This window comes from Microcaecilia unicolor, chromosome 1, assembly GCF_901765095.1.
Source record: "Microcaecilia unicolor chromosome 1, aMicUni1.1, whole genome shotgun sequence".
Classification (NCBI taxonomy): Eukaryota; Metazoa; Chordata; class Amphibia; order Gymnophiona; family Siphonopidae; genus Microcaecilia; species Microcaecilia unicolor.
Genome location: NC_044031.1, coordinates 122,557,684 through 122,583,549, shown reverse-complemented (window position 1 = coordinate 122,583,549; position 25,866 = coordinate 122,557,684). Strand labels below are relative to the sequence as shown.

The 25,866-nt window shown below is 43.5% G+C and overlaps 1 protein-coding gene across 2 annotated transcripts in view; it reads left to right on the top strand.

The window, feature by feature from the left end:
• The window catches only part of RUNDC3B (RUN domain containing 3B), a 310,546-nt gene that overhangs the window by 196,261 nt on the left and 88,419 nt on the right, over nt 1-25,866 (top strand). For both annotated transcript variants that reach the window (XM_030199755.1, XM_030199748.1), the window contains exons 5-6: nt 6,085-6,174; nt 21,799-21,879. In XM_030199755.1, the coding sequence (XP_030055615.1) occupies nt 6,085-6,174; nt 21,799-21,879 (171 nt within the window). The remainder of the gene's footprint in view (nt 1-6,084; nt 6,175-21,798; nt 21,880-25,866) is intronic.

Genomic DNA, 25,866 nt, shown 5'->3' with positions numbered 1-25,866 from the left:
TTTTATAGAAGCACTGCAGGACTTCTTTTGCTTGTAATGGGAAATTCATCAAGAATCTTACTTAAACCTTAACTCATATAAAGACTCTTGTTTGCAGCTATAAGTACAGTGCAAATAAAATATCAGCATGAAGAGTCTTAGCCAGCAGTACAATACATTAACTTAGTGTTTCATCTACTCTACTGTAGTCCTAGCTAAGAGACTTCATGCTGATTCTTCATTTGTCTCCTTTGACATATATAAATTACTGAGTTTCTGTTTTATTTTCTGAACTAGAATCCGTAAAACCTTCAGCATCCTCAACTGCTTTAGCTTTATTATTCAAAGTGACTTTGTTCCTCACTGTCTGGCACAATCCAAGCATTACCCCCCCCCCCCACACACACACAATTTTCAATAGTTGGGGGTATCTCAAGATATGGATCATCATTGTTTGACTTCTGATAATACCAGCAACAATCTATTCATTCTCAAAATCTTTCATAAATTGAGAGGTTGATATTCAAAGTGATAACCATCCACAAATGGGTTCTGACCAGTTAAATTGCTTGAACGGAGCTGTTTACTGATATTCAGCAGCACTTAACTGGTTAGCAGAGGCATAGGTAGGTGGGGTGCCAGGGGAGCAACTTCTCCCCAAAAAGAGTTCTGATGGCAACGGCCCCTATTTTTCAGGCTTTCCGTTATGCCTACGTAGTGTATGTGCACACCTACATAGTATGCTCTCCGCTCCCCCTGGCATCACAACCTGGCTACGCTTCTGTTGCTGAATATTACCACAGACCACTAAACTCAGCTATTTTGTGGGGAGGGGGGGGTCTGGGGGCAGTATCGGCAATTATGCGGTTAAGTGCCAATATTTAGCACTTAATTACCTCAGTTTAGCTGTTAAATCAGACCGCATAAAAGTGCTGAATATTGCACTTAACCACATAAGAGATAGCTGGCTGCTTAAACCTGGATATTCAGTGCCGGTGCCCGGACATGGCCTGACATTGACTATCTGGGAATAATGCCTGTTGCAGCTTTAAAGAAAAAAAAAAAACACTCACCACCACCGGCTGAATATTGACCCCTAAATTTCCATGTTTTCTCCAGCCCCTGTTTTGTTTTGTTTTTTGTTCTGTTCAGCAAATACTGTATTTTGACTTTTGCTTTGTAACAAGTGTCATACTGTCTTCCAACAGAAAAGTCCTTTCTTGTCGTTCACCATAAGGGAAACCAACTACTACTACTATTTAGCATTTCTATAGCGCTACAAGGCGTACGCAGCGCTGCACAAACATAGAAGAAAGACAGTCCCTGCTCAAAGAGCTTACAATCTTACAAGCTTACAACTCTGTTTTAATTACTTTAGTTGCATTTCACTTCACTGCTGTTGCTGCCTTAAGGGATTGCAGCTCTTCACAATCATGATAAAAAGGAGGTTTTGTTTCCTTATCAGCAACCATTTTCTATGGTGCCGGGGAAAGTCCTGCTTAGACCATTTGACTGTGTGATTCAGCGAAAGCTGCTTGTGTTTACTTGATTTAACACTGGCCATAACAGTTAGGATAGATCAGTTAGAATAGAGAGCAGTTTTTATTTGCAAAATTTGCCAAATTTTGGCTTCTCCTTCAGAGAACAGATCTCGCACACCTCTGTCAGGCAGCATGCTGTCTAATGACCATCAGGGTTGAGTATTGCTGATTTTATTCAATGTCCCCCTCATTCTATAAACTTAAAGGCAGATGATCAAAAGCAAACACGGGCACTAGAGGCCATTAGCGCTGGACTAGCACTGGCATTTGCCTGCACCCCAGGATCAGAGCCAGCGAGCGCATGTAACAACATAGCACACTCGCCAGCTCTGAACACTAATAGCATGCAAGTGCATCCTAAACAGGGACATTTGTATTCCTCCTGAATACTCAGCAGGCAGCGCACCAAACAAGGGTGCTGCTTCTGCTGTAAAACCTACACCAGCTTGGAGCTGGCGTTAGGGTTTACAGAGCATTGAGGAGGAATGGGGAGCCCTGTCCAGCATGCATTTGGCATGCTAGTTAGAGGCCGTCCCCCCCCCCCCACCCCCACCCCCCGACAGAAGAGAGGACTTGAGGTCTGGTGGCCTAGCGCCTCCGAACTCCACCCCCCTCTCCCTGGTACCTTCAAGTGATGAAGGAGGGAGTAGAACTCCATGGACTTATTTTGTATTTAGTATTGCACTCACATTATGAAAGTTTTGACTACAGTGTGATGGACACTTTTTCTTTTGTTTTACGGAAGGTTTTTGCCAATGATGACAAGCAGATCTACTAGATCGTTATAGCTCTATAAGTCATTTGTACTTGGAGCTCTTTGAGGCTTTCTCTTCCAGTTTTTTTTTTTTATTTATTAACAGTTGTTTAAGATATCTTTTCTTATGTAAGTGAGACTTTTTTGGTTGTTTTGAATATTTTGTGTTTCCACACCCATTTTCATTTCTTTATAGTAGACTCCATTTACAACTACTTTCTCTCTCACCTTCACTCAACCAGTTCCTAACCCAGTCACTTACTTTAGGGTCTATACCAAGGGCACTCAGTTTATTTATTAGTCGTCTATGTGAAACCGTGTCAAAAGCTTTCCTAAAATCTAAATACACCACATCTAGCACTCTCCCTCAGTGTAACTTCTTTGACCACCTTGACACTCTCCAGCTAGTGTCAGGGCTGGCCTAGATGTTATCTGGATACCATTAATATTCAGTGCCGATGCCCCGATAGCTCTCTAGGCAGTTAGGATGGTAGATGGAAGTCCTCACTTGCCTAGATAGGTCTGTGGGTACTGGCACTGAATATTAACTGGACACAGATAACTTTGGCAGCTGCGAAAATCCTTGATATTCAGTGTCAGTACCTGAATTAGACCCAGCACTGAATACTGGGGACTATTTCAGCCCATGGCAGTGAATGCTTTAAATTGACCACTGTGAAATAAATATTGACCAGATAATATTCCTCATTTTCCATTCTTTGTTGAACTTTTTATTTTTTGTATGTAATTACTTTATAAGAAATCAAGCTTTGCCTGCATTAACATTTCTGCATGTAACTATTGATGTTAATGAGTATTGCTTATTGTCCAGTGCATGGTACATGTCAACAGGGATATTTCCAATATATAGTGCTTTCTATCCAAACACTTCACTGTGCACTGTACTATGGTCATGTCTCATAGCGGAAAGTCATGGCATTTTCCAGAGGAACCAAGAAGCAAAATTAGTAATTACAGTACTCATTCCAAGTTGGCAGAAATGATGTACAGAGAGGAAGCAATATACCACAGATCACACAGATTAGATGGTATTGCACAAATATAAATGGTATTAAAAGTCTTTCCTTAGAATTTCTCCCTACCACACAATGCCTATATCAGAGAGTGATTAAATTCCTCATTATTAATCAGCAACCTCTTCAACAGCCACAAGTGACATAAGATGCATGATTCCTAGGGCAAGATCCCAAATAACATGACAAAACATGGATTGTTAGGTCTGCATATCACAATCTGCTGATCACAATTTTAGTTGCATTCCCTGAATGTCTGAATTAACATAGAAAATCAGAACAGGACAGACCAAATCATGAAAGCTGTTTTGAGTAAAGTTGTATTTTCTTTACAAAGTTTGTATTCCACCATTACTAGTGCTTCAGAGTGGATGAACAACTCATCATAGAAACATCTACCTAGGAAACATCCACAAATCATAAACAGCCCTCTTAAAATACCAGACACCCCTCCTACCCCATATTCTTTTACATTTCTGGTTAAATAAGCAAGCAGTCTGTTCTTTCACTTCCCTGTTTCTTAGAATTCCGCAAAATATGCTGTTAAATAATAATGTACTTTTTAAATATTTTTTTCTAGTCTTTAGTCATGCCTGCTCTTTTGCTTTATGGAATGTGAGTTCCTGTTGTCTAAATAGCAAGGGATGAGGAGATGCAAGGAAAAGAAGCTACTTTTAGTAAAATAAATGAAAAAGAGGTGGTGTAAAATTATATACAGTGGGGGAAATAAGTATTTGATCCCTTGCTGATTTTGTAAGTTTGCCCACTGACAAAGACATGAGCAGCCCATAATTGAAGGGTAGGTTATTGGTAACAGTGAGAGATAGCACATCACAAATTAAATCCGGAAAATCACATTGTGGAAAGTATATGAATTTATTTGCATTCTGCAGAGGGAAATAAGTATTTGATCCCCCACCAACCAGTAAGAGATCTGGCCCCTACAGACCAGGTAGATGCTCCAAATCAACTCGTTACCTGCATGACAGACAGCTGTCGGCAATGGTCACCTGTATGAAAGACACCTGTCCACAGACTCAGTGAATCAGTCAGACTCTAACCTCTACAAAATGGCCAAGAGCAAGGAGCTGTCTAAGGATGTCAGGGACAAGATCATACACCTGCACAAGGCTGGAATGGGCTACAAAACCATCAGTAAGACGCTGGGCGAGAAGGAGACAACTGTTGGTGCCATAGTAAGAAAATGGAAGAAGTACAAAATGACTGTCAATCGACAAAGATCTGGGGCTCCACGCAAAATCTCACCTCGTGGGGTATCCTTGATCATGAGGAAGGTTAGAAATCAGCCTACAACTACAAGGGGGGAACTTGTCAATGATCTCAAGGCAGCTGGGACCACTGTCACCACGAAAACCATTGGTAACACATTACGACATAACGGATTGCAATCCTGCAGTGCCCGCAAGGTCCCCCTGCTCCAGAAGGCACATGTGACGGCCCGTCTGAAGTTTGCCAGTGAACACCTGGATGATGCCGAGAGTGATTGGGAGAAGGTGCTGTGGTCAGATGAGACAAAAATTGAGCTCTTTGGCATGAACTCAACTCGCCGTGTTTGGAGGAAGAGAAATGCTGCCTATGACCCAAAGAACACCGTCCCCACTGTCAAGCATGGAGGTGGAAATGGTATGTTTTGGGGGTGTTTCTCTGCTAAGGGCACAGGACTACTTCACCGCATCAATGGGAGAATGGATGGGGCCATGTACCATACAATTCTGAGTGACAACCTCCTTCCCTCCGCCAGGGCCTTAAAAATGGGTCGTGGCTGGGTCTTCCAGCACGACAATGACCCAAAACATACAGCCAAGGCAACAAAGGAGTGGCTCAGGAAGAAGCACATTAGGGTCATGGAGTGGCCTAGCCAGTCACCAGACCTTAATCCCATTGAAAACTTATGGAGGGAGCTGAAGCTGCGAGTTGCCAAGCGACAGCCCAGAACTCTTAATGATTTAGAGATGATCTGCAAAGAGGAGTGGACCAAAATTCCTCCTGACATGTGTGCAAACCTCATCATCAACTACAGAAGACGTCTGACCGCTGTGCTTGCCAACAAGGGTTTTGCCACCAAGTATTAGGTCTTGTTTGCCAGAGGGATTAAATACTTATTTCCCTCTGCAGAATGCAAATAAATTCATATACTTTCCACAATGTGATTTTCCGGATTTAATTTGTGATGTGCTATCTCTCACTGTTACCAATAACCTACCCTTCAATTATGGGCTGCTCATGTCTTTGTCAGTGGGCAAACTTACAAAATCAGCAAGGGATCAAATACTTATTTCCCCCACTGTATGCACAAAAATTCAGAATAAAAATATTAAAAGAACACTACTACTGGGACTGAGGGAGAAGGTAACACCTTCATAATCAAAATGTAGTTTTGCAAATACCTTCTCCATGACACTTTTGTTTTTGCCCAAACACTTTGATTTTGCATCTTTTATGCAATTTTTGCTTGTTATTCAGTTTTAAAGAATACATCGTTGTTAAGTGGCTTTTTCTCTCTTGTAATTGATAATTTGGCATTCTCCTTTAGTTTTGCTTTCCTAACAAATATGAGGAAATGGATACCTGCTGTTCATCCAGTGCTCATAAAGGGTTTCCATTAAGACGTACAGATAAAACTGAAAACATGTTTTTAAATTCAATATTATGCCCAGTTGGGGAAGGACATTCAGTAGCTAGCTCATTACAGCAGATCAGAGAACTGGCGTTCATTGACATTTGTTTGAGTTGAAAGCAATTTTATTCCCTGTAGGAGGTTTTATGAAGATGGGGCGATACTGCTGGGTGAAGAGGCAAACATGCTTGCTGGCACACTGCTGGGACTCAACGCTATTGACTTCAGGTAACGTGGAAGAATGCAATAATGTGAACAGATAAAGAATTCTGGGTCTATTCAATTTGCTAAACTAGTATTTGTTTACCATGCTGCTGCAGGCCATACAAAATCTCTGGTCACCTCCTCTTTGCTTCCCATTAATGTCCATTTGTCTGCATTCCCAAACATGTTTGAATTCTATTGCTATTTTGGCTCCTACCGCCTCCACTAGTGAATTTCCCAAGATTTCAGTACCCTCTCAAGGAAAAAGTATATGCTTATAGTGTTTTGAGCCCCCTCCCCACTCCCCCTTCATCTGATGACATCTAGGGCCAGATGCACTAAACTTAACGAGCCAGCAACATGGTTTTTAAACCAGTTCTAGCCAGTCTACCAAGCAAGTAGTAAAACAAGACATGCACAAAAGGGTTCTCCAAGCCATTTTCCTATCACGGTAGCAGCTAACGAAAATGGAATGCAAATGATCTAAAAGTTATTATAATGAGCTAATTAGTATTATAATGCGCATGCAAGGCAGATGCACAGCCGTTTACCGACCCCATGCACTGTGGAAAACCTAACTGGATTTTGTGATGGGCGTCCTTCTCTTGGATGTGTTTTTCTTACGACTAAGGTGCACAAAATGACCACCACCGGAGAGAATCGGGGATCGGGATTTTGATTTGGACGTCCCTTTCGATTATGCCCCTCCAGGTCTCTGTCAGCCAATCACAGCGCGTTGAGCTGTCACTAGTGTCACCTTCATATAGATTTCATCCACTTCTTACAACTCAGTCTCCCAGCTTTTCTTCCATTTGAAGTCCACTCTATCCGCTTATTCACCCCATTACCTCTCTGGGTAGCAATCATTTATGGACTCCCCGGAAAGTCCCTCTCTTCCTTTCTCACTGACTCTGACTCCTGGCTTTTCTTGTTTCTCAAACCATTCTCCTCTTCCTTTATTCTTGGGGACTTTAACATTCATGATAATGGCCCTTCTGACTCTTGTGCCTCTGATTTTCTCACTTTAACATCCTCATTCAATCTTCATCATGTTCTACTACCCCTGCTTCTCCAATTGCTCACTCTAATTTCTCCGTCTCAGTTCTTCCCTTCTCTAACCATCATCTGATAAACCTTCACACTTAATAACTCTTCCCCCACAGACTCGTCCAGTCTTCACCAAGAAGTCTTCAGGCTATTTAGCCTTACATTCTCCACCACTGTTTCACCTTTCTTCTCATCCACTATGTTATCCAAGTCTGTCAATGAGGCCGTCTCTTCCTCTAATGTTATTATCCGAGGACAAGCAGGCTTATAATTCTCACAAGTGGGTGACGCCAATCTGTTTTGCCCAGTCCAACATTTTGCTGTAGCTAAAAAGAGAGTTTATTGAAGTACGAGCTACATCCCATGCATGAGTGCCTTCCCGCCCGTCCCGCGAATGCGGTCTTCTTAGTTCTTCTTTTTCTGTATGAGGAGAAAGTGTTTTTTCTTAACTTCTGATTCACTCGGTCTTAGCTGTTTTTTGTGGCTCCTTTTATTGAAACCTTTTTTTTTCCCCTTCCTTTAATTTTTTTACATTTGTTTTGCCTGGTTTTTAAGTTTTATTGTTTTTCCGTCATCATCAGCCTTGGTTTCAGCTGGGTTTTCCCCTTTGCTTTTTACCATGCCTTGCCCCTTTTTCAGGCAGCATTGAGTTGTTTAATTTAGCCGACAAAGATTTTCCATCCATATCCACAAAGATTCCCAGTGGCTTCAAGTGCTGTACCCGGTGCAATCGGACTCTCGGGAAAGCACACCCATACTTGGTGTCTGCAGTGTCTTGGACCCAACCATAACCCTACTAACTGTGTTCTTTGTCGTCGAATGAAGAAGAGGACCCAGGTTTCCTAAGAGGCTCAACGAGAGAGGATTTTTGGAGCCAAGTCCAGTTCCTCGACGTCCGCCTCGAGGTCGGAGGCGTTTGCATCGATGAGCGTTGCATCGGGAGCGTCGGTAAGCATGGCTGCTTCTAGACAGAAACTGGGAGCAGTGAAGCATTGAGTGGGTCTCCACCTGTCTTGAGGCCTCCAGCTGTGCAGGTCCCCGGGACAGTCCATCATTGACCCGACCCCGAGGTGACATGAGGATTCAACGTCGTCCTTGTCAGCACCGAGGAGCCTTTGTGTCATGCTTCAGGCGAAGGCCAAGAAGCATCATCATTGGTCAACCTCAACACATGGTACTGGGAGCTCCGGGGTGTCAAAGGATTCAGCACCTGAGAAGCGTCAGCACCAGGAGGGACCACTCCCCCTCCATACAGGAGGTACCAATGCACCTGTCTCCTAGCAACCAAGATCCCGCTCCTACATCAACCCCAACGGTTCTGCATCCTGCGCCTTAGCCAGCAGCCCTCGATGAGTGAATCCGGGCTTTGCTCCCTGAGCTGCTGGATGGCCTCATACATCAGTGTTGGGGGTGCTTGCGCCTACCTTACCTCCCATTACGGCCTCACCCAGCCCTCAGCCTGCAGTGTGGCCTCCGACAAGGGCGCTTCTTGTGGTCCCATTGTTGGCTACCACCCAAGCCAAAATTCCCTCGATGTCGTTGGAGAAAGCTTCTCTGGAGTCGGCTTCTCGGTGCCACTCTCGAGGGTATGGTTCTTCGGTACTGAGGCAAGTTTGGTCTCATCAGTCTCATTGAGAGATACTGTCTGACACTGAAGAGGAGCGCTCATGGGATTCAGAAGAGGATCCCAGGTACTTTTCTGTGGATAAGTCTTATGGGATCCCCTCTGAACTCTCCCTTCCACCTGAAAGGAGAACATGTCCTCTGGAGAGCCTTTCGTTTCCATCGTTTGTAAAAGAAATGGTTGATGCCATTCCATTTCCTTTGGAAGTGGAGGATGAGCCCAGGGCCAAGATGCTCGAGGTCCTGGACTACATGTCTCTCCTAAGGAGGCTGTGACTTTATTCTTGAGGTACTCAGGGAAGTCCTCATCAGGAACTGGAAGTCTCCTCTGTCGGTCCCTGTCATGCCCAAGAAGATTGACACCCATTATCAGCTCCACAATGCACCTGGTTTTGATAGGCTTCATTGTTTCACAATTCCATGGTGATGGAATCCATTCTCAAAAGAGCCAGGAGTTCCAAGGACTATGCCTTGGCGCCCCCAGGCAGAGAAACTAGAACCTTGGATTCTTCTGGGAGGAAGATGTATCAGGCTTCAATGCTCATCTCCTGAATACAATCTTACCAGCTCTTCACGATCGTCTACTTGCGAAACTCGGAGCGACAGCTGTCAGACTTGGTTGACATGCTTCCTCCGGAGCAGGCTGAGTCTTTTTGCCAGTTGGTCAAGCAGCAGAAGGTGTGTTGAAAGTTCTTGGCCAGTGGCACTTACAGCACTTTTGATGTGGTGTCACGATTGTGGCTGTTTTCCTTAGCTGTGCTTACCTCACCCTCTGGTGGCCAGAACCGGTGGCTGCCATAGACTGTCTTGCTGTCTCCCTACACATTCCAGACTTTCATTCCAGTCTGGTCCAGATATTCTAGCCCTCCAGATTTGGTTTGAAGTTTGGCAGCTAGCCTCACCCTTAGTTGCCTTGAGATTCCTGCAGCTGAGCCTCAGCTGGTGATGGTCTTTATTAAGCACTTGTGGGCTTTGCTACTTAGCCTTTGCAACGCCAAAGGTCAAGGTTAGTTGGTGTGCTCTTAGGAGCACTTCTGCCTTGCTTTGTTTGAGCTTCCCTGCTTTACCCTTTTGGCTTCCCTGCTTTACCCTTTTGGTGCTGATAGGAGCACTTCTGCCTTGGTGTGCTGTTAGGAACACTTCTGCCTTGCTTTGTATCTTGTTTGGGTGCCTGTGGGCACTTCTGTCTTTAATCCTGAACCCTAACCCTGTTTCAGTCAAGCTTGTTCTTGAATCCTGTAGCCTGTGTGAGAACCCTGAGTCCTAACCCTCTTTTAGTCAAGCTTGTTTTCGTACCTTATATCCTGTATGAGAATCCTGAACCTACCCTGTTTCAGTATTCTATACCCTGTGTAAGTATCCTGAGTCCTGTATCCTGAATCCTGTTTTGGTCAAGCTTGTTTTGTATCCTGCTCCGTCCTCTAAATACTGCAGGCCACCCGCACCTAGGGGCTCAACCTCTAGGGAACGGTGGTCAGCGCAGGTGAAGTCCGGTTGCTCCAGTCCTGTTTGTCCAGTGCTGATTAGGGAATTTTGCTTGCTGCTGCCGCTCCTCGACAGTAGCCCAAGGGCTCATGTTACTCCAGTGTTCGAGAGCCTGAGACCGTGACATGTGGCATCCAGGATCTCTAGTCAAAGTATAGCAATGTGCAGACTCTCATGGCTGCGTGTTTCTGACTTGGAACATTCTGTTCAGCAGAGGTTGGCGGATGCCCCTTGCTGGGGGATGACTATTTTGGAGAGAAGGATGAGGAGGTCGCAGACCAAATAAAAAAACATACTGATATCATCTCTTCTCTCTCCTACCAGGTGCCTTCTGCATCAATCTCCTCAGCTAGGAGAACTTTTGGCAAACCAAGGAGGAGTCCCTACTACTATCCTAAGTATAGGTACAACTCTTCGACTCACCAGCCTACTCAGGCTCAACCACAGCACACTTGTTCTCATCAACAGCGTGCACCTAAGGCCCCTGCTGCTCCCCAGGCAAAACAATGGGCTCTTTTGACTGACCCCAGCAGAGCATAGCCGCAGTGAAGTGTCCATTCCAGATGACTTGCCGGTTGGGGGAAGGTTAAAATTTTTTCACCAAAGGTGGCCTCTTATAACCTCCAACCTGTGGGTTTTTCAGATAGTCCATCACAGATACGCCCTCAATTGGCATCTCAAACCTCCAAATTGCCCACTGAGAGCTCATTCATTCAGCTCTCAGCACAAGCAGGTACTTGGAGAGGAACTCTCCACATTTCTAAAGGCCCATATGGTGGAACCCATTCCACCAGGGGAAGAAGGACAGGAATTCTATTCCAGGTACTTTCTTGTGCAGAAGAAAACAGGGGTTATGCATCTCATCCAAGACCTAAGGGCCCTGAACAAATGCCTAGTCCAAGAAAAGTTCAGAATTGTTTCCCTGGGCACCCTTCTCCCAATGATTCAGGCAAACAATTGGCTATGCTCTCTGGACTTAAAGGATGCATACACTCACATCCTGATAATTCCAGCCCGTCAGAAGTATTTTTGATTTCAGCTGGGAACACATCACTTTCAGTACCGCGTGTTGCCTTTTGGCCTCGCATCAGCTCCCAGGATCTTCAAGTGTGTAGCAGTAGTTGCAGCATCACTACGCACACTGGGAGTCCATGTGTTCCCATATCTCGACGATTGGGCATAGCACAGGTGTCCATGTGGAGGACTATTCAGGTGCTTGAGCTACTAGGGTTTGTTTTAAACTACCCTAAGTCCCACCTTTGCCCTGTCCAGCGATTGGAGTTAATTGGAGCCCTGCTCAATATTCAGGTGGTTTGAGCATACCTCCCAGACATGAGAGCGGACAATCTACTCACACTTGTGTCCACGGATCGAGCCTCTCAGCAGGTCACAGCTCGGCAGATGTTGAGATTGTTGAGCCACATGACTTCAACAGTGTATGTTACACCCATGAAACGACTTCACATGAGATCAGTTCAGTGGACCCTGGCTTCTCAGTGATATCAAGCTACGGGGCATCTAGAAGATGTTTTCCGAGTGTCCCCGGGAACTTGTACGCTCCTTTCAGTGGATCAAATTTGATTGTGGGACTTCCATTCCAAATTCCTCAGCCAGAAAAAGTGCTGATGATGGATGCATCTCTCCTGGGATGGGAAGCTCATATAACATAGTAACATAATAGATGATGGCAGAGAAATACCTGCACGGTCCATCCAGTCTGTCCAACAAGATAAACTCATATGTGCTACTTTTTGTGTAGACCTGACCTTGATTTGTATCTGCCATTTTCAGGGCACAGACCGTAGAAGTCTGCCCAGCACTAGCCGCGCTTCCCACCACTGGCTCTGCCACCCAATCTTTGCTAAGCTTCTGAGGATCCATTCCTTCTGAACAGGATTCCTTTATGTTTATCCCACACATTTTTGAATTCCGTTACCGTTTTCATCTCCACCACCTCCCGCGGGAGGGCATTCCAAGTATCCACCACTCTCTCCGTATCTTTGTATCATCCGTAAAAAGGCAAACTTTACCTTCTAACCCTTCGGCAATGTCACTCACAAATATATTGAACAGAATCAGCCCCAGCACCGATCCCTGAGGCACTCCACTACTCACCTTTCCCTCATCCAAGCGAATTCCATTAACCACCACCCTCTGGCGTCTGTCCGTCAACCATTTCCTAATCCAGTTCACCACATCGGGTCCTATCTTCAGCCTGTCAAGTTTATTCAAGAGCCTCCTGTGGGGAAACGTGTCAAAAGCTTTGCTGAAATCTAAGTAGATTACATCTGTAGCACGTCCCTGATTCAATTCTCCGGTCACCCAGTCAAAGAATTCAATGAGATTTATTTGGCACGATTTACCTTTAATAAAACCATGTTGTCTCGGATCTTGCAACTTATTGGCTTCCAGAAAATTCACTATCCTTTCCTTCAGCATCGCTTCCATTACTTTTCCAGTAACCGAAGTGAGGCTTACCGGCCTGTAGTTTCCAGCTTCTTCCCTATCACCACTTTTGTGAAGAGGGACCATGTCCGCCGTTCTCCAATCTCACGGAACCTCTCCCGTCTCCAAGGATTAATTAAACAAATCTTTGAGGACCCGCCAGAACTTCTCTGAGCTCCCTCAGTATCCTGGGGTGGATCCCGTCCGGTCCCATGGCTTTGTCCACCTTTAGATTTTCAAGTTGTTCATACACACTGTCTTCCATGAACGGTGCTATATCCACTCCATCCACTCCATTCTCATTAGTACTTTTGCCAGTCAATCACGGTCCTTCTCCAGGATTTTCTTCTGTGAAAACAGAACAAAAGTATCTATTTAGCAAATTTGCTTTTTCTTCATCATTATCTACATAGCGGTTTGCAGCATCTTTCAGTCTCACAATTCCCTTTTTAGTCTTCCTCCTTTCACTAATATACCTGAAGAAATTTTTGTCACCCCTCCTTACATTTCTAGCCATTTGTTCTTCTGCTTGCGCTTTCGCCAGGCGTATCTGTCTCTTGGCTTCTTTCAGTTTCATCCGGTATTCCTCTCCGTGTTCCTCTTCTTGAGTTTTTCTGTATTTCTGGAATGCCAACTCTTTAGCCTTTATTCTCTCGGCCACTTGCTTGGAGAACCATATCGGTTTCCTTTTTCTCTTGCTTTTATTTACTCTCCTTACATAAAGGTTTGTGGCTATATTTATAGCTTCCTTCAGCCTGAACCACTGGCCTTCCACTTCTCGTTCGTCCTCCCAGCCCATCATCTCCTTCTTCAGGTATAACCCCATTTTACTAAAGTCAGCATGTTTGAAATCCAGGACTTTAAGTTTTGAGTGGCTGCCCTCCACTTCAGCTGTCATATCAAATCAAACTGTTTGATGGTCACTGCTGCCCAGGTGAGCACCCACTCAGACATTTGACACACTATCCCCATTTGTGAGCACTAGATTCAGCGTTGCTCCCTCCTTCATGGCTTCTGTCACCATTTGTCTGAGCAGAGCACTTTGAAAAGCATCCACGATCTCTCTACTTCTTTCCGATTCCACAGATGGAACCTTCATATCTACATCTGGCAGATTGAAATCTCCCAGCAACAGCACCTCTCTCTTCTTTCCCAACTTTTGAATATCTGTGATCAGATCTTTATCTAATTCCTCCAATTGTGTCAGGGGTCTGTAGACAACACCCATGTGGACAGAGGTTCTATCATCTCTTTTTAAGGTGATCCAGATTGCTTCTTCCTTTCCCCAGGTCCCTGTCATTTCAGTCGCTGCAATATCATTTCTCACATATAGAGCTACTCCTCCATCTTTATGACCATCTCTATCCTTCCTAAATAGATTATAGCCTGGTATGTTTGAATCCCATTCATGGGAACCATTGAGCCACGATGGCTCCAGCAAGGGGCGGCGAAACCCTTATTATCAAAACAAGATGGGTGTCCATCTTTCATTTCGATAATACGGTCGGGGAAGCCCAAATCAGCAAATTTAGGTCGACCTTAGAGATGGTCATCCCAGGACTTGGTCGTTTCTGATTTTCAGCAATAATGGAAAGCGAGGACGCCTATCTCAGAAACGATCAAATCCAAGCCATTTGATCATGGGAGGAGCCAGCATTCGTACTGCACTGGTTCCCTTGACATGCCAGGACACCAACCGGGCACCCTAGGGGGCACTGCAGTGGACTTCACAAATTGCTCCCAGGTACATAGCTCCCTTACTTTCAGCCAGATGCACTAACTGAACGGAAAAAGCCCTTCACACCCAATGCGCAAGCGTGGGTCCCTCCGTCTTTGTTTTTCTGCAGAGCAGGGAGGACGCGTCATTGTGTTCCCCTCACTGTGTGTTTCTTCTTATTCGTAGGTCCTTCTCGTGTTGGTATTATTTTTGTTTTTATTTTATCCTCCCTAGTTCCCTTTATAATAATTTTAGGGTTTTTTTTTACTTTTAAAGTTTCCTTTGTTTTTTGCAAATTGATAGGCCCACTTAGGGCCAGTTTGAACTCTGCCCCTTTTTGAGGTTCACAATTGAGGAATTTAATTTGGCTAGAATTCTTCTTTCGGTGATCAAGAAGACCCCCAGTGGCTTCAAACAGTGCGCCCAATGTAATCGGGTGATTTTGGTAACGGACCCGCACTCTTGGTGTATCCGGGTGCCTTGGACCTAACCATGACTGTAACTCTTGTTCTCTCTGTTTAAAAATGCAGCTGAGGACACAGAGGGTGTATCGGGTCTAACAGGAGAGACTTTTTGGCTCCTCGAAGGCTGATCCATACTACTACTACTACTTATCATTTCTATAGTGCTACTAGATTTACGCAGCGCTGTACACTTGAACATGAAGAGACAGTCCTTGCTCGACAGAGCTTACAATCTACTTAGGACAGACAAACAGGACAAATAAGAGATAAGGGAATTACTGAGGTGGGGATGATAAAATAGGGGTACTGAACAAGTGAGTAAGGGTTAGGAGTTAAAAGAAGCATCAAAAAGTTGGGCTTTTAGCCTAGATTTGAAGATGGCCAGAGATGGAGCTTGACGTACCAGCTCAGGAAGTTTATTCCAGGCATATGGTGCAGCAAGATAAAAGGAACGGAGTCTGGAGTTAGTGGTGGAGGAGAAGGGTGCAGATAAGAGAGATTTACCCAGTGAACAGAGTTCCTGGGGAGGAGTGTAGGGAGAGTGAGAGGTGATAAGAGTGTGGATGAGGGTTCTGGTAGTGTGCTCAGAAAGGAAAGGGCAAATTTTGGTGATATTATAGAGAAAGAAATGACAGGTTTTAGCAGTCTGCTGAATATGTGCAGAGAAAAGGAGAGAGGAGTCGAAGATGACCCCGAGGTTACAAGCTGATGAGTAAGGGAAGATGAGAGTGTTATACACAGAAATAGACACTGGGTGAAGAGGAGAGGTTGGCTTAAGGGAAAGATAAGAAGGTCAGTCTTGGTCATGTCTAGTTTCAGATGGCGGTGAGACATCCAGGCAGCAATGTCAGACAGGCAGGCTGATACGTTGGCCTGGATTCCTGCTGAGATTTCTGGTGTGGAGAGGTAGATCTGGGAGTCATTAGCGTAAAGATGGTACTGAAAACCATGGAATGAGATCAGAGTACCAAGGGAAGAAGTATAGATGGAGAAAAGAAGATCCATCAACATCAGCACCAGAAGCATCGACCTTGATGGCTGCTAAGACTTCAACAACCACAGGGAGTACACCAACATCGAGGAGATATCCACCTCTCTTGATATCGGGTGTTGAAAATAGGCCCTGAGACGGGTCAGTATCAGATCCAATACTATGGGCGCTTATGGGTTTGACGTCATCCTTGTTGACACTGAAGGTTTGTAATGCTGAGCATCAGGGGAAGCCCAAGAAGTATAAGCATCGGTCCTCCTCGAAGCACGGTGCTGGGAGCTCCGGGGCATCAGCATTAGTGGTACCCAAGATATGCCAACTTCTTGAAGAGCGCTCTCCCTCTTTGGTAGAGGTGCTGATGCACAAGTCTCTGAGCTGCCAGGTTCCTGCCTCTGTCCTGGCTCCCGTGCCTTTGTCGATACCTTCCTTCGATGAGCACTACCGAGCCATGCTTAGGGAGGAGCTGGCACAGATACTGCAGTTGCAATCTGCTCAGGCATCGAGGGTGCTTGTGCCAACTGTGGATCAGCCCCACATTTTTCCTGAGGCTCCATCCATGCTCGTGGAGAAATCCTCGGCATCAGCACCTCGAAGGGTATCATCATCAACCCATGCAGCACCACTCTCGATGTTGGGTGAGGAAGATTCCCCAGAGTCTGAGGGTAGGACTGTACCTTGGTGCTCTTTGGGGCATGGACGTGGTTCCAGTGAGCTGAGGTAGGCACAAGCTCACTCAGTGTGGTCTGAGTACAAAGAGGAGTCTGATTGGGACCGCTCATTGGACTCTGAACAAGACCCTCATTACTTCTTGGAGGAGGAGTCTTATGCGGTCCCTTTTGATCCTTCCCCACCGCAAGAGAGATATAAGTCTCCACCTGAGGATCTCTCTTTCACCAGTTTTGTCAAGGAAATGGCTTTGGCCATCCCACTTAAGTTGGAGGCGGAGGAGGAGCCCAGAGCAGAGATGTTATCTGTTCTGGACTGAGTCGCCTCCTTACGGATGCACTGACATAAGAACATAAGTATTGCATTCTGGGACAGACTGAAGGTCCATCAAGCCCAGTATCCTGTTTCCAACAGTGGCCAATCCATGTTACAAGTGCCTGGAAAGATCCCAAAACAGTAGAATGCATTTTATGCTGCTTATCCTAGAAATAAGCAGTGGATTTACCCCAAGTCCATCTTAATGGCTTTGGCCTTTTCTTTTAGGAAACTATCCAACCCTTTTTTAAACCCCACTAAGCTAACTGCTTTTCCTACATTCTCTGGCAATGAATCCCAGAGCTTAATTACATGTTGAGTGAAGACATATTTTCTACAGTTCATTTTAAATGTAGTACTTTGTAGCTTCATTGTGTGCCCCTAGCCACTTTAGCATTTCCTCATAGAAAAGAAATGAAAAACAAAAACGAGGACTTTATAATGCCTTTGTATCACTCCATGGTGCTACTACACCTCGAATACTGTGTGCAATTCTGGTCACCGCATCTCAAAAAAGATATAGTGGAATTAGAAAAGGTACAGAGAAGGGCATCAAAAATGATAAAGGGGATGGGACAACTTCCTTATGAGGAAAGGATGAAGTGGCTAGGGCTCTTTAGCTTGGAGAAAAGACAATTGAGGCCCTCATGGCCCTCATGGCTTGGATGTTGAGAGCGTAGAATTGGGTCCTTGATTTGTGTCTCACATCTTGCTGGCTTCTGGAAAAGACTCTGCTAAAAGGCGTTACTCTTTTAAGTGGAGATTTGCCATCTGGTGTGAGGGCAAGAGCTTAGAACCCCTCACTTGCCCTACACAAAAACTGCTTGAATATCTCCTGCACCTCTCTGAGTGTGGTTTGAAAACCAACTCAGTTAATGGTTCAACTCAGTGCAATTATTGCTTATCGTCAACATGAAGGAAGCTTTGTACAGCCTCTAGTTGTTCACTTCATGAGAGGTTTGCTGTTGACAAAGCCCCCCTTCAAACCCCCAACTGTGTCATGAGATCTCAACTTTGTCCTCACCCAGCCGATGAAAGCTCCTTTTGAGCTACTTGATTCCTGTCATCTGAAGTATTTGACTTGGAAAGTTGTGGTTTTGGTGGCAGTCACTTCAGCTCGTAGAGTCAGTGAGCTACAAGCCCTAGTAATGGATCCATCTAACACTAAGTTTCATCACAATAGAGTAGTTCTCCGCACGCACCCTAAGTTCCTTCCTAGGGTAGTTTCAGAGTTCCATGTTACTCAATATATCATTCTACCAATGTTTTTCGCGAAACCGCATGCCCATCCTGGCGAAAGTGTACTGCACGCCTTAGATTACAAATCAGCTTTAGACTTTTATCTGGAGTAGACTAAAGCCCATAGACAGTCAACCTGGCTTTTTGTTTCTTTTGACCCAAACCGGATGGAGTTAGCCATTGGCAAACACACAATTTCTAATTGGCTAGTAGATTGCATCACCTTTACTTATTCCCAGGCTGGGCTGACTCGGGAGTCATGACAAGGTTCATAATGTCAGAGCCATGGCAATGTCAGTAACCCACTTGAAGTCAGCCTGCCTAGAGATCTGCAAAGTTGCGATGTGGTCTTCTGTCCAACTCCATCCCCCCCCCCCCCCCCCCCCCCCAGGCCAATTTTGTTCTTCTCCAGGCTGCACCTTCAGAACTAGAATGTATATAGTTTTCAGATTGACTGACTTCAAGTCCTCAACGTTTTGAGTCCCTATTGTCCTAGCGCTGTTGTTTTCGTTGAACCTGGTAGCTAGGCATTCTGAACTGTGAGAATACAACTGGCCTGCTTGTCCTGGGAGAAAGCAAAGCTACTCACCTGTAGCAGGTGTTCAGAACAGAAGGCCAAGTATTCTCTCCAACTCTTCTACCTCCCCTTGAAGTTGAATTCTTGAGCTATAAAAATCTTCTTGCTGTTCGGCGTCCGCATGAGGCTCTGTCGGATGACGTCATTCAACTGTGAAAATACTTGGCCTGCTGTCCTTGAACATCTGTTACAGGTGAGTAACTTTGCTCTATCTTATAACCTCCAGAAGAGGGGCTATTTAAAAAATATTATCCCTTCTGATAAAAATAACATTCTCCTTCATTTTTAAAGTTATCATGCAGTGTCCTATCAGAAAAAAATTAAACACAGGACACATGCTACAGATAAGATTAAAAAAAAAAAAGGTAGAGGTTTATTTTGGAGATATAATGCTGCTTTAAGCTTCTTCAAAGCTAAGTTATATTATTTCATTTCTTCTGGAAAAAGATTTTAAAAGTATTTAAGAAAATTTTTAAGAAGAAATTTACTTAAGAAACGATTGAAAATAAATGAATAAATAAATCATAAGTAAGAAATTAGGAGAAAACGGGTTGATCTATGACGAGGTGAACAGCTCCATCAGTATAACTGAAAAGTTTTTTAGATGGCTCTCTGCTGTTATAAATTCTGAAGATCCCCGCGTATTTAAACATGAAGGAGTTAATAATGAATACGCTGTGAAAAGACTATAAATGATTTAATTCTTTAGTGTTTGGGATGATATGAAGATTATTGATTGATTTAATCCTCACACTTATTTTATATGGTCCCCTTAAAGTAGACGACAGATAAGGGCATAATATGCAATAATGCTGTGCTCAGAAACTTGTGCTGCCACCACTCTGATACACTTATAACAGGAAAATAGAATTAACAGCTAAAGGATTGCCATTTTTCCCAAACAGAATCTGGGTAGTGCGTAAACTAGAAGGTGTTTAACTCTGAATCATTTGAAATATGCAAATCCATGCCATACACTGTTTTGCTTTCCTTGTATATTAAGGGGTTGAGGCATTAAATATTTAAAGACATGCATCACATGGTAAATGACTCACCCTATGCACTAACCATTTATTGTGGCTTTGATAATTGTTATCTTGGTTGCCTATCTATAACAAAGCCATTGAATAAATAAAATGGCAGTCTTGGTGATCACTGAGCCATGATAATTATTGGACAGATAGAATGGGGCTTCTCACTATCCCCAAGTACCCTGCTATGCTACCCCCCCCCCCCCCCCCCCACCAAAAAAAATATTATCTGGGGACAGGCTGTAATAGTAGCAGAGGAGATGTGCTGCATTGGGAACTTTTGCCACTGGAGTGGGGCAGCTGAGGAGGCCTGGTGTAGTGCTGCTGGCACTGGTGGACACTGACAGGAGCAAGAAGAAATGGGCTACTAAATTCAAGAGTCTGATAAAAGTCTGAGAGTACTAATTGCAAAACTGTGTTCTGCTGCAGTTCTTTTTGTAGATACTTTCCTACATGAGGCCATGAGATCTCTGGGAAAGGTTATGCTGTTTTAATAACATTCCAGGAGAGTATCTGCAAGGTGTTTTCCTCACATATTTTGCCCCATTTTTAACCATGGGTTATATCTTGCTCGTTATTTGCACCCTACTTTTGTTGTTTCAAATTATCTTTATTCAAATTTATTCAAATTTTCGAAGAACAGTACAAAAGAACAAACATACAATGGGAATATCATTTTGTACATAATAGAATGTTGTAAACATGGCTATAAGGCATACAGTAAAAAACAATATTAAAGCTTACGTATACAGTGTAAATCAGGTGTCCAAACCTTATGGAAATTAGCAATATTGTTTGATTTCTTAGCAATTTTGTCTTCATATTTGTAGATAGTACAAACAGTATTCCACCAAAAAGCGAAAGAGACTTTAGAATTATCTTTCCATTCTAATAATATTGTTTTAATAGCTATAGCCATTAGGATATCAAACAGTTTATTTTGTGTTGGTGACATAAAGGAATGACAAACAAGTGATCTGAAGATAATTAAACCGAAGTCTAATTTAAGCTGAAGTTGGAGTAATACAGAGATTCTGTCCCAGACTAAATTCCAAAAGAGTTGTAAGTTTTGGCAAAGAAATAACATGTGATCGAGTGTACCCATAGTAGAGTTGCATGACCAGCATAGATTAGTATTATTACTACATAGTCTGGTTAAACGGTCTGGAGTCCAAGTAATTCTATGCATAAGGAAATATAAGGATTGAAAATGTTGATCAGACAAAGGGACAGAACAAGTATCTGACCAATATTTTTGTAAAGAATTAATAATATGATCATTTAGAGACAAAAAATAGGAGTAATATTTAGAGGCTGTTTACCCTTAAGGAATGCATATGAGAAAATAGACCTAAAAAATTACTTAATGGTGATTTTAGCTTTAAAAATACGATAGTATTCTGTATTAAGAATAGAAAATTTGGATTGTATGTGTGGAAAAGATAATATATGATTTCCATCTAACAAGTCACCTATACAGTGAATACCAGATGATATCCAAGAACACCAAAATAAATAGGTAAATTAGCCATTTTAATTCTTGAGTTATTCCAAATAGACATATTCAGATTGAAAAATACAGTTATTTTGTGTGGAGTCTAACTTTTTAATAGCAAGAATAGTGTCATCAATTATATTTATATCTTCTAATATATTACCAGATATAGAGGTGCTCATTCTAACTTTCATGGGCAGTTGAAAAGAAAGTTGTTGTTCAATTGCAAGCCAAAGAGGGGAAGTTTCATCAGAATTGTGTCTCATCCACCAAGCAGCTCCTCTTAATAAAAAGGCCTGTTATATGCTGTTTATTTTTGATGAATTGGTGTGATAGTCTTTCTTCTTTCTGCAATAAGCAATGCTAAGCTAAAGTCTGAAATAGGTAGGAAGACACGCTGCGCGATCTGAGGTGGGTTTCAGGTAGATTCAGAGTGAAAAGAAAATGGCTGCCAGTAATGCTTGTGGCAGTTTGCTAACAAGCTTAAAGTGTCTCCTTATCATTTAAATTTGTTTCAATACTAATTGATTCTTTGTAATTTTAATTTTTGTAGTTTTTGCCTGAAGGGAGGAGGCTTGGATGGTAACTTTCCAGCTGTGATTGACTATACACCTTACCTGAAGTTCACCCAAAGGTACAGTACATTACAGTTTTCTTGGAATTTGAAGTGTGACGGTGCTTAAATGCCAGCTTGTAGTGAGGTACATTTGTTTTCTTTCAAAAGCATTTGATTCAGCTTCAGAACAGCTGTTATAATTTGCACTGTGTTACAGTGATTTGATTTTAATCTGGCTTTCCTCAGTAGTAATATTGGCGGTCACTCAAAAAAACTATGAACTGTAGGATAGGCAGACAGGTTATAATCTCTGCCTCTACTATGACATTGTAATCAATTTTAGGGGTATTGTCACTGAAGCCAACTTTTTTTGATCAGTTCCAAAAGCAGTGTGCTGTGCAGAGCTTCATAAGTACATAAGTACATAAGTAATGCCATACTGGGAAAAGACCAAGGGTCCATCGAGCCCAGCATCCCGTCCACGACAGCGGCCAATCCAGGCCAAGGGCACCTGGCAAGCTTCCCAAACGTACAAACATTCTATACATGTTATTCCTGGAATTTTGGAGTTTTCCAAGTCCGTTTAGTAGCGGTTTATGGACTTGTCCTTTAGGAATCCGTCCAACCCCTTTTTAAACTCTGCTAAGCTAACCGCCTTCACCACTTTCTCCGGCAACGAATTCCAGAGTTTAATTACACGTTGGGTGAAGAAAAATTTTCTCCGATTTGTTTTAAATTTACTATACTGTAGTTTCATCGCATGCCCCCTAGTCCTAGTATTTTTGGAAAGCGTGAACAGACGCTTCACATCCACCTGTTCCACTCCACTCATTATTTTATATACCTCTATCATGTCTCCCCTCAGCCGTCTCTTCTCCAAGCTGTATAGCCCTAGCCTCCTTAGTCTTTCTTCATAGGGAAGTCGTCCCATCCCCGCTATCATTTTAGTCGCCCTTCGCTGCACCTTTTCCAATTCTACTATATCTTTCTTGAGATGCGGCGACCAGAATTGAACACAATACTCAAGGTGCGGTCGCACCATGGAGCGATACAACGGCATTATAACATCCTCACACCTGTTTTCCATACCTTTCCTAATAATACCCAACATTCTATTCGCTTTCTTAGCCGCAGCAGCACACTGAGCAGAAGGTTTCAGTGTGTTATCGACGACGACACCCAGATCCCTTTCTTGGTCCGTAACTCTTAACGTGGAACCTTGCATGACGTAGCTATAATTCGGGTTCTTTTTTCCCACATGCATCACCTTGCACTTGCTCACATTAAACATCATCTGCCATTTAGCCGCCCAGTCTCCCAGTTTCGTAAGGTCCTCTTGTAATTTTTCACAATCCTGTCGCGATTTAACGACTTTGAATAACTTTGTGTCATCAGCAAATTTAATTACCTCGCTAGTTACTCCCATCTCTAAATCATTTATAAATATATTAAAAAGCAGCGGTCCTAGCACAGACCCCTGAGGAACCCCACTAACTACCCTTCTCCATTGTGAATACTGCCCATTTAACCCCACTCTCTGTTTCCTATCCTTCAACCAGTTTTTAATCCACAATAGGACATTTCCTCCTATCCCATGACCCTCCAATTTCCTCTGTAGCCTTTCATGAGGTACCTTGTCAAACGCCTTTTGAAAATCCAGATACACAATATCAACCGACTCCCCTTTGTCCACATGTTTGTTCACTCCTTCAAAGAATTGAAGTAAATTGGTCAGGCAAGATTTCCCCACACAAAAGCCATGCTGACTCGGTCTCAATAATCCATGTCCTCGGATGTGCTCTGTAATTTTGTTTTTAATAGCCTCTACCATTTTCCCCGGCACCGACGTCAGACTCACCGGTCTATAATTTCCCGGATCTCCCCTGGAGCCTTTTTTAAAAATGGGCGTTACATTGGCCACCTTCCAATCTTCCGGTACCACGCTCGATTTTAAGGATAAGTTGCATATCACTAGCAGTAGCTCCGCAAGCTCGTTTTTCAGTTTTATCAGTACTCTAGGATGAATACCATCCGGTCCAGGAGATTTGCTACTCTTCAGTTTGCCGAACTGCCCCATTACGTCCTCCAGGTTTACCGTGAAGTCAGTAAGATTCTGTAATTGATTTTTCCTTAGAACGTAATCCCACGAGCTAGCATAAATCAATATCACCTCAGAAGTTACAATTCTTTAGGAACATTCTAGTTCAAGGAGTTCTATACCATTTATTATTTCATTAGCTGTCATTGACTCTTCACAAATGGCTGAGTTGCAAGCAAATGGCCAGATCATTGATCACGTATGAAATAAAAGCAATTTTATGCTTTTGACATGATTTAAGTTTTTATTTCATGTTTCCATAAGGAATTGGTAGCCTGAAAAAAGTGAAGGAAGAAATCCAGAAACATCTGTGGGAATCTCATGAAAATACAAGACTGTAAATTTGATCTGGAAATCATGCTGGTGATAGCACTCCTCCTCCAGCCCAGGAAGAAGTATTTGGCTTATTAATTGCTGTTCAAATTATACAGGCTTGACCAACATTTTGACAGTGTTCAGAGTTCATTGCAAACTAGTGAAAATAGCTATATTTCTAAAAGCACAAGCCGAAGCAAAGTGGATGGAGTGCTGTATTCCATGGGGGTGGGGGCAGGGCTGCAGCAAGGTAGATGGAGTAGTGTATGCCATGACAGGGGGGGGGGGGCTGCAGCAAGGTAGATGGAGTAGTGTATGCCATGGTGGGGGGGGCTACAGCATGGTAGATGGAGTGGTGTATACCATGGGGGGAGGGGCTGAAGCAAGGTGACTAGTGTTTGTGTGTGTGTAATGTGGTGGAGGACTAGAAAAAGGTGATTGGAGGATGTAGGCGCTTGGGGGGGGGGGGGAATGCCAGCCCTTATAATGGTGGAACTATTGAAAACTTACCTATTTGAACAAGCATGGAATTGATATTATTTGCTTATCAGCTGGAATACTATATAATTTTGTCTGTGTTTGTTTTATTTTAATTGTGTATGTTGAATTTGTTACCTGCCTAGTTGTAGGCAGGTTAGAAATTTTTAAATAAATAAATTCTGAGTAAGAAAATTACAAATGGTGTGGAGAATTTTGCAAAATTTTCAAATATTGTGAGTCTTTACCTCTAGGTCAATGGCTGGTGGTAAGGTCTCAGAACCAAAATGGTCGCGCGGCAAGTTTGATTTTGCTGCATGTCCATTTTTGGCAAAAATAATAAAAGGCATTTTTTTACAGGTGGGCTGGAAAAAGATTCTGTGCGTGCCCAAAACCCACATCTACACTACTGCAGGCCATTTTTCAGTGCATCTTTGTAAAAGGACCCCATAGTATTCAGATTAGTCAACTTGGTGGGACCGTTTACTCATGAGCAATCTCTAGTCATACCTGCCACAGAGGCTGCCTATTCAAAAATAGCACTGGCTAACACCTAGCAATAGGGAGGTGGGGACTTTTCTACATTTCAAGGCTGAGGAGGGAGGGAAGGGAAGTTCACTGGACATCTAGATAAAAAAGGTGTGCCCCCCAGAAAGAGGGCTTACGGTGGGGGTGTTGGCCCTCCAGTATAGATCAGCAGTTGCTTTAATTTCTTTTGCCACTATGGCAGCGCTGGCCTGATCTTTGCAAATGAGAGCTGGCACATCAATCTGTTAAAGATTGATATAGTGAATGCTAGGTTGGTTAGGAATAAGGTGCCAATGATTTATGATTTGTTGAATATGGATGGTATCAGTGGCGTAGCCAGACAGCCAGTTTTGGGTGGGCCTGAGCCCAAAGTGGGTGGGCACAAAATTTTCTCTGCTCCGCCCTACCTCCACCTCAAAATATAAATACTTTAGCTAATGAGGATCCTCAAGCTCAGTCAGCTGAAGACTTTCTCTGCAGGTGGTCAGAACTCTCTTTTACCAAGCTTGGCAGGCAGCAGGAATGACCCTAAGCCACTGATGCCAGCACCCCACACATGCTTAGCTGTCGATGGCTCAAGGATGCTGTTGCCAGAGCTTGGTAGAAGGGAGTTCTGGCCGCCTTTGGAGGCAGGGCCGCCGAGAGAC